This window comes from Cryptotermes secundus, unplaced genomic scaffold (assembly GCF_002891405.2).
Source record: "Cryptotermes secundus unplaced genomic scaffold, Csec_1.0 scaffold152, whole genome shotgun sequence".
Lineage (NCBI taxonomy): Eukaryota > Metazoa > Arthropoda > Insecta > Blattodea > Kalotermitidae > Cryptotermes > Cryptotermes secundus.
Window position 1 is genome coordinate 73,047 of NW_019720705.1, and position 17,827 is coordinate 90,873.

The following is a 17,827-nucleotide window of genomic DNA, read 5'->3' on the forward strand; positions in this document are numbered from 1 at the left end:
CCTCGATTAGGCCACGACTGATTTTTTCCAAATTCTTTCCAAATTATTATTCAGCTGTCATCCATCCATTCGACGCTATATAATGTAGCTATTGAAAGCGTCGTTGTGTAACCCATAATAAGTAAAAATGCTTGGAAATTTGTCTTTACTTCATTTTATGTCTTTCTGGTGATGCGCATAATGAAGCACAGGGACGAGTTACCTGACCTGTATTTATAATATTCTATTGCCGCGAAGTATGCAGAGATTGCACTACGTAAAGTGGGCTCAGATGCAGGTTTCAGTTGCTAAATGCAATAGATTTCCATCTAGTTTTTATTCCATTACGAGGGAGAGCAGGTAAATAGACATAACAAAAGATTTGTGCAAGACTTGTTATTTCATAAAGAAAATTCATAAATTTATTAAAAAAGAAAAAGAAGTAAATGCACAAAATATTAACAGTTTACTCATAGAGTTAAGTTAAGACATATATTCAAAAATCGCGGGTCGACCGCTGTGATAGAATAAGATGTTTGTAATAAGACTGTGCTGCAGAGGGCTCGATTCCATTGCCTAGGCCTTTTGTGTACATACACTTATGTTTCAAAATAAAAAGAAATCTTGGTAGCAGACGCGCATGCACATGGTCATAGACTGATTTCAGTAATCAAAATGGCGGCCATACTTGAGAAGTGAACTACTGAAGAATAGCATTATGTTGTGCGTTTTTTTTCGTGGGAAAAATGACTCAATGCAAAGGATATTCATAAAGAAGTATTTCCTGTTTATGGGGCTAAGTGTTTGTCCCATAAAATGGTCCACAACTGGGTCTATAAATTCTCTCAAGAACGTTTGAAAGTCGCAGATGATGCCCGACCAGATCTCCCTGTTGAGAATGCGACAGAAGCAACTGTGCAGAGGGTGGAAGAGTTAATTCAAGCTGACAGGAGGATAACGATAGAGAGTGTAGCAACTGCACTAGGGGTTTCCAGTGGTTTAGTATACAGCATAGTGCATGATCGTTTGAAGCTTCAGAAAGTGTGCTAAGATTTGGTGCCCAGAAGACTGAAGGATCGAGAAAAAAATGAGACGACTGGTCTTGTCCTTGTAACATCTCCTATGGTAGCAGATGGAGAAGATATGCTTAACGGGATTGTTACTGGGGATGAATCATGGGTGCTTCACTACCAACCCGAAACAAAACGTGCTTCAGTGCAATGGAAAGATCCCAGTTCACCTTCAACCAAAAAGCGTCAAGTGTAAGGTTACGCTATCAGCTGGGAAGGTTGTGCTTACCGTGTTTTTGGATTATCGGGGAGTACAGTTACCCCATTTTCAGAAGCGTAGTTAAAATGTGAATTCTGCGTCGTACTTTATAGTTCTTTTGAAGCTTCGGGCTACAATTCACAGATAACTTCCAGACCGACTGGCAAGAGGAGTGCTGCTTCATCATGACAATGCCAGACCTCATGCAGGCCGAAAACACCAGGAAGAGAATTCAAGAACTACAGTGGGAACTTCTTGAATATTACAGGCTGTCTTTAGCCCCTAGCGACTTCAATCTATTTGGCTCGCTTAAAAAAGAAACACAATTGTGGCGAACGTTTTCCTGATAACGAAGATGTTGAAGTGTAGGTGCAGAAGCAACTGAGGAAGCAGGAAAAAGACTTCTATGCTGCGGGTTTTGACGCACTGGTAAAGCAATTGAACAAGCGTATCAGTGTTGGTGGAGGATATGTCGAGAAATAAATGTTTTTCCCAAGTTTTACATCAATTTGTGACATATTTAGTGACTGTCCCTCGTATCTGCTGAGAAACTGTGTCTGTATGACATTCGTAATGCCGTCTTCTGTTGCTATGTTTTCGGAAGTTGAAAGAAACGGGCTTACAATGACGCATGTTGTGCGATATGAGATATCGTATTCACCGTCGAAATAAGAGTGAAGATAAAATATTGACAATGTTATCTTTATTCCCACTTCCAGATCAATATATCTGTACGTATGCTGCCTCCTTCGCACATGAATACGTTACCTGCCGGTGGCCCACCTCCCTATGAGGTCAGGGCAGTACGGTTACTAGGCTACAGACCAGACTATTGGGAGCAGGAGAGGCGAGTTCCTGCTGCACTGACATACAGGGTGAATCGTATAGAACCGGCCCGATGAATTTGCTAATAATTCCGCAGGTGATGCATATAACCGCTCACAATTACGACATAATAATCCGTGGACCGTGCTGAGTCGAATGGTGTGCGCATGATCGTTCAAGTGGCAGCCCTTATGCTGCAATGTCAAGGACAATGCCAAAACGTGTCTGCAGTGGGCAGGCGACAGTCATGGAGTACACTATTGAACAGCGAGTGTTTCTAATGCTTACTTGAAAACGGCGGACACGTTCAACACCTGCTCTGATCACGGCACACAATCCAAGATAAGATATGTGTAAATTATTTTAATATCTGTATGGTATATTTTATATTACACCTCATTTCGTCGGGCCGGTTCTATATGAATCACCCTGTATTATACTCCGAAACATTTTTCTCGATTGGTACGGTTCATAACTGAATTTCAATTATATTTTAGATATCCGAGCATCTAGGAACTTATAATTCTGTAGCACCATGCCTTAGATTATAAGAGAAAATACTGGATAAGGTCTAGTTAACATTCAAACCCTGTTTATTTACGGAGAAGAAATTTTGAAATTGATGTTATGATCTTCAAAAGTTCAAGCTTGGATTCCTGTTACGATTTCATGCTATCTTTTACGAGGATATTGTCATGTCATGTTCTCCAAAAATTGTTGTGTTGGTAGTTTATCTTTGATGGAAATAATCTCAACAAGATTACCATATTTCGATAGAGAGGAGACAGTATTCAAATGTACTGGATTTCCGATCGATCAGATGAGCAGACTGTGATACTGATCACCATCTGGTGAGGGCAAAGAGAGTCTAGGTTATTAGGAATTGAAGAAGCATAAGCCATGGTTCGATGAAGGATGTTCAGAATTGTTAGACCAAAGAAAACAAACCAAATTGCAGTGGTTACAGGATCCAAGCGAAATAAATTTGGATAATCTGAACAATATAAGACGCGAAAACAGCAGGCAATTCAGAAATAAAAAGATAGAATATCAGAAAAACAAAATTGATCAGCTTGTAACGAACAGCAAGAACAAGAACATTAGAAGTCTGTATAGTGGAATAAATAAGGGGTTGCCAACCTAGAAGTAAGTTAGTGAAAAATGAGATTGGTGTTCTGCTTGCAGATTCCACAATATTTTTAATAGGTGGAAGAACTACTTCTCTCAGTTATTGAATGTACATAGGGTCAGAGATGTCAGGCAGATAGAAATACATACAGCTAAGCTGTTAGTACATTATCCTAACCCTTTTGAGGTTGAAATTGCTGTTGCGAAATTGAAAAGTTATAAATCGGCAGGTGGTAATCAAATTCCGGCAGAATTGATTCAAGCAGGAGATGAAGTATTACAAGTTCTATAAGCTAATTACTTCTATTGGAATAAGAAAAAGTTGCCTGATCAGTGGAAGGAGTCTATTATTTGATCGCTTCACAAAAAGGCGATAAAACTGACAGTGGTAATTATCGAGGAATATCGCTGCTGTCAACTTCAAATAAATTTTTTTATTCAATATTCTTCTATCAAGCTTAAGTCCGTATATAGATGAAATTATTGGGGATTATCAGTGTGGGTTTCGACGTAACAAATCGGCTACTGATCAGACCTTTTGCATTCATCAGAAAAATTGTAAAGTTAACCCTGTGCTTAACTAATTAAGCCCTACGCCATGAAGGTGTATGGGGAGTGGATGTATAGATCCACATTTTCTCGACCTCGGCACTAGTTGGAGGTGAGTGGTCAGCTTCACACGCCGGCTGCTTTACCCCCGGGAAAGAGCCTCCGGTACCCATTGTACAGGAGGTTAGGTGAACCCCATTGCCGGTCTGGAAGACATGGAGAAGTGAAAAGTCTTGCCTCACCGGGACTCGAACTCCGACTCCTCTGTCCTCCAGCCCGTAGCCAGTTGCTATACTGACTGAGCTATCCCGGCTCCTTTTGCGTTCATCAGATACTGTAAAAAAAAATGGGAGTACAATGGGACAGTACATCAGCTGTTCGTAGACTTCAAGGGAAGGGAGGAAGTATCGTACAATATTCTGATAGAGTTCTGGGTACCCATGAAACTAGTTAGGTTGATTAAAATGTGTTTAAACGAAACGTATAGTAAAGTCCGTGTAGGTAAATATTTGTTCCATAATTTCCTTATCCTGAATGGTCTAAAACAAGGAGATGCTTTATAGCCACTGCTTTTCAACTTTGCTTTAGAATATGCCATTAGAAATGTCCAGGAAAACCAGTTGGGACTGAAATTAAATTGGACACATCAGCTTAGTCCTCAGGGCGTATAAACTGCATTGGATAGCAGCGTAAACAAAGAACCGAGTTCGTAATGTGAAGTTTATACAATTAACTAGTTACAAATAAGTCACGATTAGAGTCACAGCTACCTTTGGTATATACTGTATTAATTTGAGTAATAAAGGAATGTCGCTTTAATAATTATCCACACTTCAGTTAGACGCGGTTATTACGAAACGTCAGACTAGTTGTGCCTGGAATTGAATTGATTTATTTAGAATATATGTCAATGTTTACGTAGAAGGTTCCCCTCGTGGCCATCAAAGTACGTGTAATTTGGAAAATTTCTGCGCTCCTTCAGATCGGAGCCACTGACCAGATGCGCTGCAAACTAGGATCCGAATCACTTGTGTGTACTGAACACCCGGCTATTTCCATGTCCAGAATCCAAGTCCTGTGTTGCCATTTCTCCTCGGAATCTCTTTGAAGACTCATCTTGGAGGACACAGGGGCGGCGTGAAATGAGGGTTAATGTTCCCTTCCATGGTGTGCGGCATCTTCAAGGCGACACTCTGATAGCACTCGCAGACAAGCCATAAACCCCAACGTGAGAAAAACGTCTTTAATTCCAAATTAGAGAAGTTTATGGCCCGCAATCTAATAAAAAGAACTGATATATCCAGATTCAGTTTCTAACATTTCTTGAAACTTTTTTAAAACAAGTATGGAGTGAGTACTTGAATGGGTTAGATTCCACTTGGATTCCAGCCAAGGAAGGGATCTATTAAATATTTTAATTATCTTCTGCGAGTTGTCTATATGCTTAAATTCGTCGCGCTTAAATGGAATCACAGGTGGCCAACATGGGTTTCAATGTTACTAGCTTATATTCCCTATCTTGAAACAATAAATGGGGTCTTATAAGATAACTTTGCTGTCCGTGTGTCTGTCTGTGTATTCACATAGTTATTTTGTTTTCTATGCGGCAAGTGTAGCATCAAGGAAAATTAGGTGATTACTTCTTCAAGAATTTCTTGTACCTCTTATGTATGATATTCCTACCTCATAAACAGACTTGATTTTCCAGATTTCACGTCGCAGCAACACTCACAATTGACATTGATATATTTAGAAGACGTCGTGGACATCATCATCGTCATCATCATCTGCACGTTTTAGATTTCACTGGTCCGTTCCAACCATTTTGAAGAACTTTCAAAATGGCTACCAGACATTCATATCACACTTGTACTGATAGACGCTGTATTGTATTCCTGCAGATTTCGACAGTGACGAGCTGACAAATGGCGATATCCCGTGCAGGATGCCGAACTTGGCTGGCGGTGGTGCTCGTATCAGCCACGGTCCGCTTGAGCACCACCGGACTCCTGGACTGGGGGCGCTCCGACCGCCTGCAAGTCAACATTCCGTGGCTTCCGTGTAAGTGGCACAAAAAACAATGCGCGATTTTTTATGGAGGGGAAAGTGTCATATCTAACTTGTTGTCTCTTTTATCAAGACTCTGCCATTATCAAGACTATATAGCGTTGAATGTTAGAATGATTCGACTGGAAAGGATTTGAAAAGAAGCAGCCTTGTGCTAAGAGACACATTTTGACGGATTTTTTTAAAGGAACTTATCGAACCACGAAAATTCCCAGTCGGGATAGTTGGTGTCCAGGCCGACATTCAGATAAGAGTTCCTTCCGAATTTGAAGCGTTAAGAATACACCAACCTGCTCCGTCGTGTAAAATCACTTAGCAAGAGTTTGGACGTTCGTGAAGCTAATGTACGTAGCATACCAAGAATAGAGGTAGGAGGAGCTTTATAAGTTGTACGCTTCTTCAAGCTTAATTAGAATGATTAAGTCAAGGAGGATGAGATGGACAGGGCATGTAGCACGAATGGTAGAAAGAAGAAATGCATATAGGAAATTGGTGGGAAAACCAGAATGAAAGAGACCACTGGGAACACCTAGGCGTAGATAGGTGGACAATTTTAAAACCGATCTCAGAGAGATAGGATGGGATGGTATGGATTGGATTGATTTGGCTCAGGATAGGGACCGCTGGAGGGCTGTTGTGAACACGGTAATGAACCTTCGGGGTCCAAAAAATGCTGGGAAGTTCTTGAGTAGTTGCACCTTTTGCAGCTTCTCAAGAAGGGCTCAACTCCAGGAGTGAGTGAGTGAGTGAGTGAGTGAGTGAGTGAGTGCATGCAGTTCAACAGTACACTTCACAACATCGTTACACTGTCTGGCAGTAGAACCCATAGGTCAAACACCACCAAACAAAGCACACCATTGGACATGGTCTTGAGCCAGTCAATTCCAGCTCTCAACCTTCCGCGCTGTTTATCTCACATAAGTGCATTTTAATGTTATCCTCCTACGTCTTCGTTTTCTAACTGCAAGTCTATCAAGTGACTTCCCTGCAAAACTTTCATGTGCTTCGGAGCTATACTTCTAGTCCACCACAAAACCATACAGCAATCAGCCAGAACAGAAACACAGGAGTGGGAGAACTGAACGAAGCAATGTTATACGCAATAGTAAGGTAAATACATTGTATTTCTGGGTGCATTTGTTACTGCGACATTGACGAGAGCCCGAAAATCACGAAGGAGAGAAGCATTTGGGGGGGGGGCTAATAACGTGACTCAAATAATTAACAAACGAGACAGTAGGACGTATGTATTCAGACTGTTGTCTTGTGGGTCGTGAGACCATGCAAACTTGTAGGTGAACACCAACGTTTTGTAGGAAAATTTTGCTTCCATTTTCAAGGCCAAAGATGGAGGCGGCGTTGGTATCCACCTACAAGACTTAACATTTTTTCGTAGGAAATATTAGTATCCACGTGCAAGACTGCACGGTGTCATAACCCATAAGACCACAATCTGAATAATCGCCTCCAGAATCTTTTCGGGGATTGGGGAGCCAAAAATTTGCTTTCACACACGTTTAAACTGTTGAAGAACTTTTTACGGCTCGATTTAGAATATTCAGGAAATAATAATAATAATAATAATAATAATAATAACAGTAACAATACAAACAAAAACTCCGTGGCCTGTAGTCCACAAGCGAACTATACCGTCCGAGCGACCGCCACTTCTCGGCGAAGTTAGTGCCAACTTTTGCGGATAGAGGGTGTCGCGTGGTCAGCGCAACGGATTCCCATGGTCGTTAACCTCGGTTTTCTAGACCGGAGCCGCTATTTCCTTGAAATAACTCCTCAATTATCCTCACGAGGCTGAGTGAACCCCGTTCCAGACCCACTACTTAGTAAATCTGGTAGCGCCGAGAATCGAACCAGGGACCTCTGGATCTGAAGCTAGGAACTCTGACCACTAGACCACAGAGGCGGTCCTCTATCATAATCATAATAGTAATAGTAGTGAAAGTAAAAAAATAAAGCCATCCGTGTACCAGGCCGTGAAGGCCGATAGGGTTGTGAGACGTTGAGGGTCCCACTATATCTAGACAAACGGCTTAAAGATGGCGGTAACAGTAGTAGTAGTAGTAATAATAACTCCGTGGCTTTAGACCGGAAGCGATAGTGATCAGAGTCTGTGACTATCTTCTCAATGCAGATGGAAATTCACTCTCATTCATGGAGCTGAGCCCTTCTTGAGAAACCACCAATTGTACAACTAGTCAAGAATTTCCCAACATTTATGGAACCCGAAGGTTCATAACCGTGTTCACAAGAGCCCTCCACTGGTCCCAATCCTGATCCAGATCAATCCAATCCATACCATCCCATCCTATCTAAGATCCATTTTAATATTGTCCACCCACCAAAACCTTGCTCTTCCCAGTAGTCTCTTTCTTACTGGCTTTCCCACCAATATCCTATATGCAATCCTGCTATCCCCATTCGTGCTACATGCCCTACCCACCTCATCCTCCTTGACTTAATCATTCTAATTATACTTGGAGAAGAGTACAAGTTACGAAGCAGATGGACATTTATATATATATATACCGTTGGTTCCCAATAACGTGATTATGACTTAGGCATAAGAGAGAGAGAGAGAGATTAATAGCAGGATGGAGGAAATCACAAAGTGAGAAGCTTTTGAGCAGAAACACTCTGGTCACAACTTAAGAACAACTCATGCAAGAAGATGTGGGGTGTAACGTAGCAGTTGATCGGACAGTGTTCCTGTTTAGTATTAAGGGAGTTCCGGGTTTAAATCTCAGGAAAGAGAGTGGTTGCCCATCACAAATTCTCTTTTCCTTCTGGTGTCCTGCGACACCTACTTTCATACCAAGACGCCATTTATTTATTCGTAGCAGCTCAGCTTGGTAATACGTGCAGACTTTCACTGAGAGTATGCTGCAGTTCAACCGATGAGGTCCCCTGCACACGATACGGATGATACTGTAACCACAGGCCGCGCCAAAGCTCAAGCGGTTCATTCAGTTATTCAGTATAGAGGGGGTGGGTTTCCCCATGCACCGCGACTAGTAGTCTATTGTACGTCCCCCTTTAATTTCTACTGTCGCCATTCCCTACTGATACTGGCGCCCGCTATCTCCCCTTTCTGCCAGCGAGGTCGGCCCTCTACTGGCATTGGTACCCGATAACTTCCCCAGCTACCGGAGGCATTAGAAACTACTTGGGCGGGAAACTTTTTGCCTAATTTTGCTCAGAGGTCTCCTAGAGACATGAGGATCTTTTACATGCCGCAAATCTACGACACGGGACCCACGACTTAAAGTCCCTCCCGGAGGACTTGTTCCCTGAATTTTTCCGCCCTTAAAAATTCCACGACCTCCGCCGGGTTTGAACCCGCGTAACTTGAGTCATGAGGTGGGAACGTTACCCATAGACTACGGAGGCCACTAGCTCAAGCGGTTAATCGCTGGTTTCCCACCGCGTCGGCCCGGGTTCGATCCCGGGTCTGGTCAAGTTGGATTTGTGCTGGACAAAGTGGCGCTGGGGCAGGTTTTCTCCGAGTACTTCCGTTTCCCCTGCCAATCTTCATTCCACCAATTGCTTCACAGTAACCCTCACCTATCATCTGGGGCTGGTACAATAGGTCACAAGTGGCCGCAGTACAAGGGACTTAGTCCCACTCCACTAGCAATAAAAAAAATACTGTGACCAGCTGTAAGCTGTCCTTTGATCACAAAGCATTTTCTTCTTGTCAGTTATTCGTAGTTGTCAGAACATTTGTTTCCCAGAATAATTTTCTCTTCATTTGATCACTGTAAAATGAACCTTATAAGATGTGCAGCAATTCCACGCCATCTGCGGTCTTCCATTTGCATCAGCCAACGCATGTATTTTGTTTTACGCTGCTGCAGTTTTCAGTTTGTGCGCACATGGAAAATATCTGTGGCGTACACATCAAGAGATATATATTTACTTAGGGTAGGACTTTAATGACAGCCAAAAATAGTTTCCTGACTTTCATATTACTATTGAAGTGCTTCTTTCGTAGTCATATTTTATGTATATTGTTAATACATATTAGTTATGAGGAATTCTATCATCTGGGGTATAATGCCATGCAGTGCATTGAATGTTGTATCAAAGAAGACAGAACACTTCATAACCACTGATGTGAGAACATCATATCCTACGCAATCTTTATGTTTAGTGAAGAAATAGGCAACTTAGTTAAAAGAGACTTTGAGGACCTGACGACATTGACTGTCATGGTCTGGCACTTCTATCTTGAAAATGGAGGTAGCACATCCCTTCCAAACACAAGGAACTACGTGTATTTACAAGGCTACAAAACATCACATATCAGACGACATTGAACTTCATTTTGGGGGGAAGGGGGAGGGGTGAGACTAAGTCCACTTGGTGCATTGGTCACTATTTCATCTATTGTATCAGCCCCCGATGATAGGTGATGATTAGGGACTGGATTTTTATACCCTAATGATCCCGTAAATATGTATCCATTTATGCATGATAAACTTCCAAAATATGCATGTAAAATATACTCATAAATAGTTTTCTAACTTACTTTTACTTCCAGCACGACTACAAAAAGTTACATGAATTTAACTAGTCACCACTAATATGAATGCACCCAGCTCCAAATAAAGAAGCATAGCTAACCTGATGGAGACTTTGGAAATAAATAAACGAAGTCCATTATTGGTTGAATAGTATTACATTGTTAGCAGCTACATTTTAATACACTTCTAACTAATCCCTGCTCACCCGCTTTGATGGAATGCAAATGAGTCAAGTCACGAGCAAAGGGATCGAGGAAGTCCCATCCAGCGTATTGAATCAGAAACATGAATCCAGCCTCAACATGCTGTTTATATGATGAAATGCTGCCACTCAAATATGCACCATATCCAAATCTGGAAAAGAATAATTGTATGCACATTACGATAATTGAAAATTTGAATATAAAATTAAATATTTTAAAAAGAAAATATGCAGCATGCATTTATATGCACCATCAAACCATATCTAAAATTTAAGAAATTAAGTATTTCATACATACAAGTATATCCAAATGAGCATAGTTTTTGGTTGCAAGAAAGAAATAAGCATTTACATTGAAATGCGGTCCCTAGTGATGATGAGTGTGGAGCAATCAGTGGAATGAGAATTGGCAGAGGAGACCTAACCTGTCCAAATGCCACTTTGTCCACCACAAATCCCACATGATCTGACCTTGGCTCGAACCTTGACTGCTGCGATGGGAAGCTGGGGACTAATCACCTGAACTATGACACGGCTTTTTGTTCTTAATTAAGTTAAGGTCTGATAATTGTTATCAGCTGCTATGGTTCCCCTAATCCCCAATTTCCCACAAGACACTGATAATTTAAACTGTTCCATTGGCAGTCATGGTGTTAGGAACGTGATCCCTTGTGGTCAGCGAAGGGCAGCTGTATTCAAGATTTTGTCTCTTGCACAGTAAATGAGAATTTGTATCCCACACATTGATATTACTGTAAGATTTGCATGGAAAAATGCATCCAGTTTATGCTGTGCTGTAAATAGTCCTACATAAGACTATAACAAATTTCATATCCCAGAAGCATAACAACTCAGATAACCACAGCGAAACATAGAAATTAGAACTTTACATTATATATTTATCTGCTAAAGTTGTTGGTACCTTTACAGTTGAGAATGAGACCCGGTGTTATGAAGAGCTGGGCTGTCTAAATGTCACACGAGAATGGTATCACCTCATATACCGCCCATTTAATGTGTTCCCTCTACCAAGACAAGTTATTGATACAAGATTTGTACTCTACACAAGGAAAAATCCTACAGAAGTAAGTAAGAATCTGAGTCATAGAATTTTAGTTGTCATCTACAGGGCTACTGTCTTATTTCTGAAAGCTCAAATTTTACATTACTTTTGTATATTCAGATTCGTATATCCTTAATATATCAGTCATTTAATATGTTTCAAGACTAGGGTTTCAATGGCTGTAGGAAATATAGTATGGATTTTTTAAGAATGGTTACTGCATTAAAAATCTCATTTTGTATAAATTGTAGCAGCTGATCAAAGTGTTTAGTAGCCTTAGGTATTCCATTGGAATAGCCCTTATGATAGCATAAAATAAGCTGACACATGTAGGGTATTCAAAATGCTGTATTTAGGGATGTTGTATAAAATGGTTTCATTGATGTTATACATGTTTATTTGTCACGCTCAGCTGCCACGCTTATATTTATGTCCACTCTATAGACATCTCGAATAGAGTGTGATAAAGACCAAATAAAACAAGTGCTGACCCTTGGTATGGCATATTTAATAGTTTTAAATGTTACAGTATTTCAGAAAGCAGTCACTCAAACATTTTTATGTACAAAGTGTGGTTAGAAAGGAAGCCTGAGTGTGATGCTGATGACTCAGTTGTATTTTGGGTGAAGGTTAAGCTTCACCTCCATTCCCAGTTCTCCTCCGCAGCATGATGTTATGCCTAGCTTTAAGGTATGGTGCCAAGTTTAAGTTAGTGGATTCTTTGTAGTTACTTCTATGTAAATTACAGTTACAATATCTTCAGGGCAAAAGGTGCTTCACCTCTAACAAATTGCACTGGAAGCATTTGTGCATCATCTGAGTATGTGTGTGTGTTACGTTGTTCTCATGCACTTACACAGGTGATGTGCCATGTGAAGATNGGTGACAACTCTGAATCTGTTCCATGTGAAGATAGAGCTGAAACTAAATTCACTCTTTTAATGGAGAAATTAGGGAACAAGATAAAGGTATGAAATTGTTAAAGGAAAGGAACAGAGATGGTGGAGGATGAAGATAAAAAACTATCCCTCTTTGAGTGAGATTTTCCACTAGTTCAATGAATTTTGAAATGTACTTCTGTACCAATTCAATAATTTAATTAAGAATATTTTATTGTATTTTATTCGATTTGGTTATAACAAATGTAATAGGCTCTACTGTCACTCAGGTGGTTAGCTGCTGGCTTAAACTATGGAGACCCAGGTTCAATACCAGGTCGGATCATATGGGATTTTTGGTTGGAAAAGTGGCACTGAGGTGGGTTGTATCTGAGTACTTCAGTTTCTAATGACAATTTTAATTCCTCCAACTGCTCCGCATTCATTAACCATCCTGGCACTGAAGCTATATAGTCTCAATACTGACACCATTGTTAAATAACCAACTTGATATATCAAAGGTAATAATGAACAGTTCAATTTTCTGGGATATAATGCCATGTAGTCCAGTAAAAGTCAACAGCAGAGCCTGTTTGTTGCCTGCTTCATGCTGCTTAGATTACCCTTTGACCTCGATGATGGAGGAGTTATGTTTGTCCAAAACAGTGGTTGACTTCCACTGGTTTATGTGGTATTGTATCCAAGAAGACAAAATACTGTACTTCATAACCACGGTTATTATTAGAACCTCAAACCCAACACTGGTAATATTATTTTACTAACAGGGCCAAGTATTGAGGGCGCAGAATGATCAAACAATAAGCAAATCCAACTTTGATCCCAGGAAAGAAACTAAATTCATAATTCATGGATTTATTGACACACCACTCAGCAACTGGGTCAAGGTAATTATGCAGTTTTAATTACAATTACGAAATGTCAACATCTATTTCTTAGAAAAAATTTAATTTGACTGATTTGGTCTAATTCTAAGGCCTGTTGGAAAGCTGATGAATATTTCAATTTTGTCAGAAAGTTTGACACATTAATATCAGCACACAGAGTTAGTATTAGAAAGGGCCACACCATAGCTCAAGCGGTTAGTCGCTGGCTTCCCACCGCAGTGGCCCGGGTTCGATCCCCCGTCTGGTCAAGCGGGATTTGTGGTGGATAAAGTGGCGCTGGGGCAGGTTTTCTCCGAGTACTTCGGTTTCCCTTGCCAATTTTTATTCCACCAATTGCTCCATAACCACCCTCACCTATCATCTGGGGCTGGTAAAATAGGCCAGAAGTGGCCACAGTACAAAGGACTTAGTTCCACCCCCCTAGCAACAAAAAATAGTATTAGAAAGTTACATGTTCTTCTTTCCAGCGATGCCAGTCAACAGGAAATGTGGTTTTGAATACCATTTTTATGATAATTTTTGCCATGTTAATATAAACAAATGTTCTGATACATTGGAATTTCTGCCAAGCCAGGATATTCATTGAATTATTATAATCATAACTCTTACTTTTACAGTGAACCTAGATAAGAGCTATAGAAATAACATCTTCATTCTATCAGACAGCTGCAATTAAACCATTTTACAATTATCAAATCAACTCAAAATTGGTTTGGGATTACCATAAATCCCCTGTTCAATTGGCTAAATATAACAGTGTTCAACTGATATGGGCGCCGGGTAATGAGTGTAACCTAAACTAGCTTGCGGCATTTCAGTAGTAGTTGCCAAGAAAGCTGTAAGGGACTAAGCAAACAGAGACCATAAGAAGACACTGGGAATCCTAAACAGGACTCAAACAGGCAAAGAGACTGACACAAGGATCCTCTGCCAGAAGGACCAAGGAAGTGTAAAATTTAGACAGAAACCTGTTATGATAAGCGGCAGAACTAATTCAAGGACACTGTCACCCAAAAAGGACACCATCTCAAAATGGAATTGATAGATAGTCCTATTTGCAAAAGGTGCTTAGAAAAAGATGAATCAGCCACACACATTCTATGCAAGCGTGAGGCCAGCTTACTTCAGATTTCTTCTCCAGGGCCACTATTTTATGGAGCCACACAACTTTCATGACACTGCTATAAACAGAATCCTGCACTTTATTCATAGTGTAGGATTGTTGAAAGGTTAAAATAGTGGAGTATGCACAATAAATCACCAAAGTTCGTGGTGCAAGGGCCAGCAGTTAGGCCAATTTCTTATGTAAGTAACAGGAAATCTTATTTAAGATACTTGGAGTCCATGCCAACATTTTTAAATCTACTGCCTGAATACAAATAGGAATAACTTTGTAATAATTACAATTATTTTGTAAGACATCAGTTCCTGATCTTTGCAGGAGATGCGGAAGGAACTCCTTAAGCATGCGGATTGGAATATTGTGGCAGTAGACTGGGCTGGTGGCTCCTTGCCATTGTACACTCAGGCAACAGCAAACACTAGACTTGTTGGCCTTGAATTGGCATACTTGGTCAACCATCTACAGGTAATGAATGAATGAATGAATGAATGAATGCAGCTACTTGTTAATATGATAAACTGGGGAAAATGATGGTTTTTAACATAAGATAAATCAGAATTGATGTACAAGTATGTTATTGCTGGAATTCTGAAAGATTTATTAGTATGTCAGATATGAGGTTCTCACAATGTGGGCTAAGATAATTTCTGTCTTCTGGGATATGACATCATGTACTTTGATCATCAATCATTCACCTCCATCTTTAATGTAACTTAAAACTGCTCTCACTAGTTGGGCATATTTTCCTTGTACACAGTTTTATATAATTGTGTACAAGAGACATACACCCAAATAGTGAAAACATATATATGAATGGGGTGCAAACTTGGATGAGAAAAAGGAAAATAATTTTGAACGGAGGCAGAGTTTTATTCTCAAACAAACACAATTTAGTGTGAACAGCGATATGCAGCAGTACTGAAATATATTGACTTACTATCTAGTGCACTGTGATGGTTTTCAAAAAGTGAACAATTACCTGAAGATGCCAAGTAGGGCTGAAACATGTAGCAATTAGTGTGATTTTAATATTATTTTAAATTAGAAGAGCGACTGTGCCTTAAAGACAGATGTGAATGAGTGAGTGATACATCAATGCAATGGAATGACCAAATATAATATTATGTACTTTGATATTTACCAGAACAGCAGTTTGCTAGTGGCCTTCTAACATGGAGAAACTATCTTGGTTCCACCCATTATGCTCAGTTCAGTACAGTTTACTCTTCCACCCTGATAATGGAGCAGTATGATTCTCTGAAATGTTAGTAAATATCTCTCAGACTACATGGTGTCACATCCCAGAATGTAGTATCCTTTATCAGTGAGTTCGTTTATGATATATAGGTATTCCGCACTGTGATGGCCTGAGTTCAATCCCATGTCAGGTAATGTGAGATTTGTGGTGGAAAAATGAGCACCAGGTCTCATTCCATTACCTACTCCACATACATTAATCATCCTGTCATCAGATACCATATAATTTAAGTAATGGCATCATTAAAAAGCCAGCTTGATTAAAGGGGTCATTCTCTTACAAAAGGAAGCATACAAATGCATTGTCCTGAATTCTGTATGTTTTCATTGATACTTTTTTATCTAAAAAATACTTAACATACACTGGCATTTATTTACTGAGAAATTTATGTACCATTGCCACATGCAAGTATGGAAAGATGTGCATAATATTGCAGTATTTTCCATTTGCTTTCCTTGATATTTTAAACTCCTAAATGGCATTCATTGCAGATGCAAACACACTGTTGCAAAAATACTGTATGACATTGTATGCAACCAGAAATTGTTTTCTGTTACATTTGGTTATTTACTTATTGTGTTAAAAGTGTTTTACATGAAATATGTAGCCCTTTAGGAGATTCATGATTTACATCAAAATGTTTTTAAGGAACTCAGTAAAAGACTTATTTGTAGCTTATAGATAGGTATATTGATGAAAATCAAAATTAAATTCTAAGATATGATCTTGTAGAATCTGATGCCAAATAACAATGCTCATGACATAACAACCCAGAAGACATCTTCACAGTCACTGCAATGAGAGTCTCAAGTAAGAATGACATTCCTCTGATGATTTGTTTAATAGTTTCAGGGATGAAATATGTAAATGGATCGATCCAACCTTCCCTGAATCTTTTCACATTTCATGAAGAATCCTAAATGCAGTGGAATCCCCATTTAATGTTTCTGAAGATTTTCCATTATTTCATGCTCCCAAAAGAATTAATATACTTCATTGACATTCAATTAGTTTTAGGATTGAAACTAATTCTCTGGGTCATTTTAGGCAAATTTTGGCTTGAACCCAGCAGATGTACACATGATAGGCCACAGTCTTGGAGCCCATACAGCAGGTTATGCTGGGGAGCGCATAAGAGGCCTGGGACGCATAACAGGTCTGGACCCTGCAGAACCATACTTCCAAGGGATGCCATCATTTGTACGTCTTGACCCCACCGATGCAAAATTTGTTGATGTTATTCACACTGATGGAAAATCAATCTTCCTTTTAGGTGAGTGATGGATCATAAAGTGGATAATCTTGATAATCTCATACATATTAAGGGAGGAGATTACTTAAGTCAGCCTTGTTTAGACATCACATTTTGTCAGTAGACAGGTTTATTTCCCTCTAGGTCCGAGGCTTTTTGTGATCTTTTGTAACAAGATTATTTTTATGACGAGTTATTGGCCCCATGCCCAAGCCCCAAGCTGCAGGATCACCGCTTGTTGGCTGTCCGCAACTGCTTATTCAATATATTTGCAGCTACCCTCCTTTGGTCTTATAAGTTTCCGGATGCTCAAAATTATTAGACCAAAGGAAACAAGCCAAATTGCAGTGGTTACAGGAGCCAAGTGAAATAAATGGGGATAATCCGAACAATATAAGACATGAAAACAATAGGCATTTCAGGAATAAAAAGAGGGAATATCTGAAAGACAAAATTTATGGGCTTGCAATTAACAGTAAGAACAAGCATATTAGAGAACTGTATAGTGGAATAAATGTCATTAAGAGGGGTTGCCAGCCTAGAAGTAACTTAGTGAATAATGGGAAATGTTATCTGCTTGCAGATTCCCACAATATTTCGAATAGGTGGAAGAACTATTTCCCTCAGTTGTTGAACTTACATAGGATCAGTGATGTTAGCAGATATAAATACATACAGCTGAGCTGTTAGTACCTGATTCTAGCCCCTTTGAATTTGAAAATGCTATTGCAAAATTGAAAAGTTATAAATTGCTAATTCAAGCAGGAGGTGAGATATTACGTTCTAAG

The 17,827-nt window shown here is 39.8% G+C and overlaps 1 protein-coding gene across 6 annotated transcripts in view; it reads left to right on the plus strand.

The window, feature by feature from the left end:
* The window catches only part of LOC111871536 (pancreatic triacylglycerol lipase), a 92,267-nt gene that overhangs the window by 57,262 nt on the left and 17,178 nt on the right, over positions 1–17,827 (plus strand). For all 6 annotated transcript variants that reach the window (XM_023864705.2, XM_023864739.2, XM_023864720.2 and 3 more), the window contains 5 exons: positions 5,652–5,811; positions 11,491–11,645; positions 13,287–13,406; positions 14,848–14,994; positions 16,835–17,060. In XM_023864705.2, coding sequence (XP_023720473.1) covers positions 5,676–5,811; positions 11,491–11,645; positions 13,287–13,406; positions 14,848–14,994; positions 16,835–17,060 — 784 coding nt within the window. In that variant the 5' untranslated portion in view covers positions 5,652–5,675. The remainder of the gene's footprint in view (positions 1–5,651; positions 5,812–11,490; positions 11,646–13,286; positions 13,407–14,847; positions 14,995–16,834; positions 17,061–17,827) is intronic.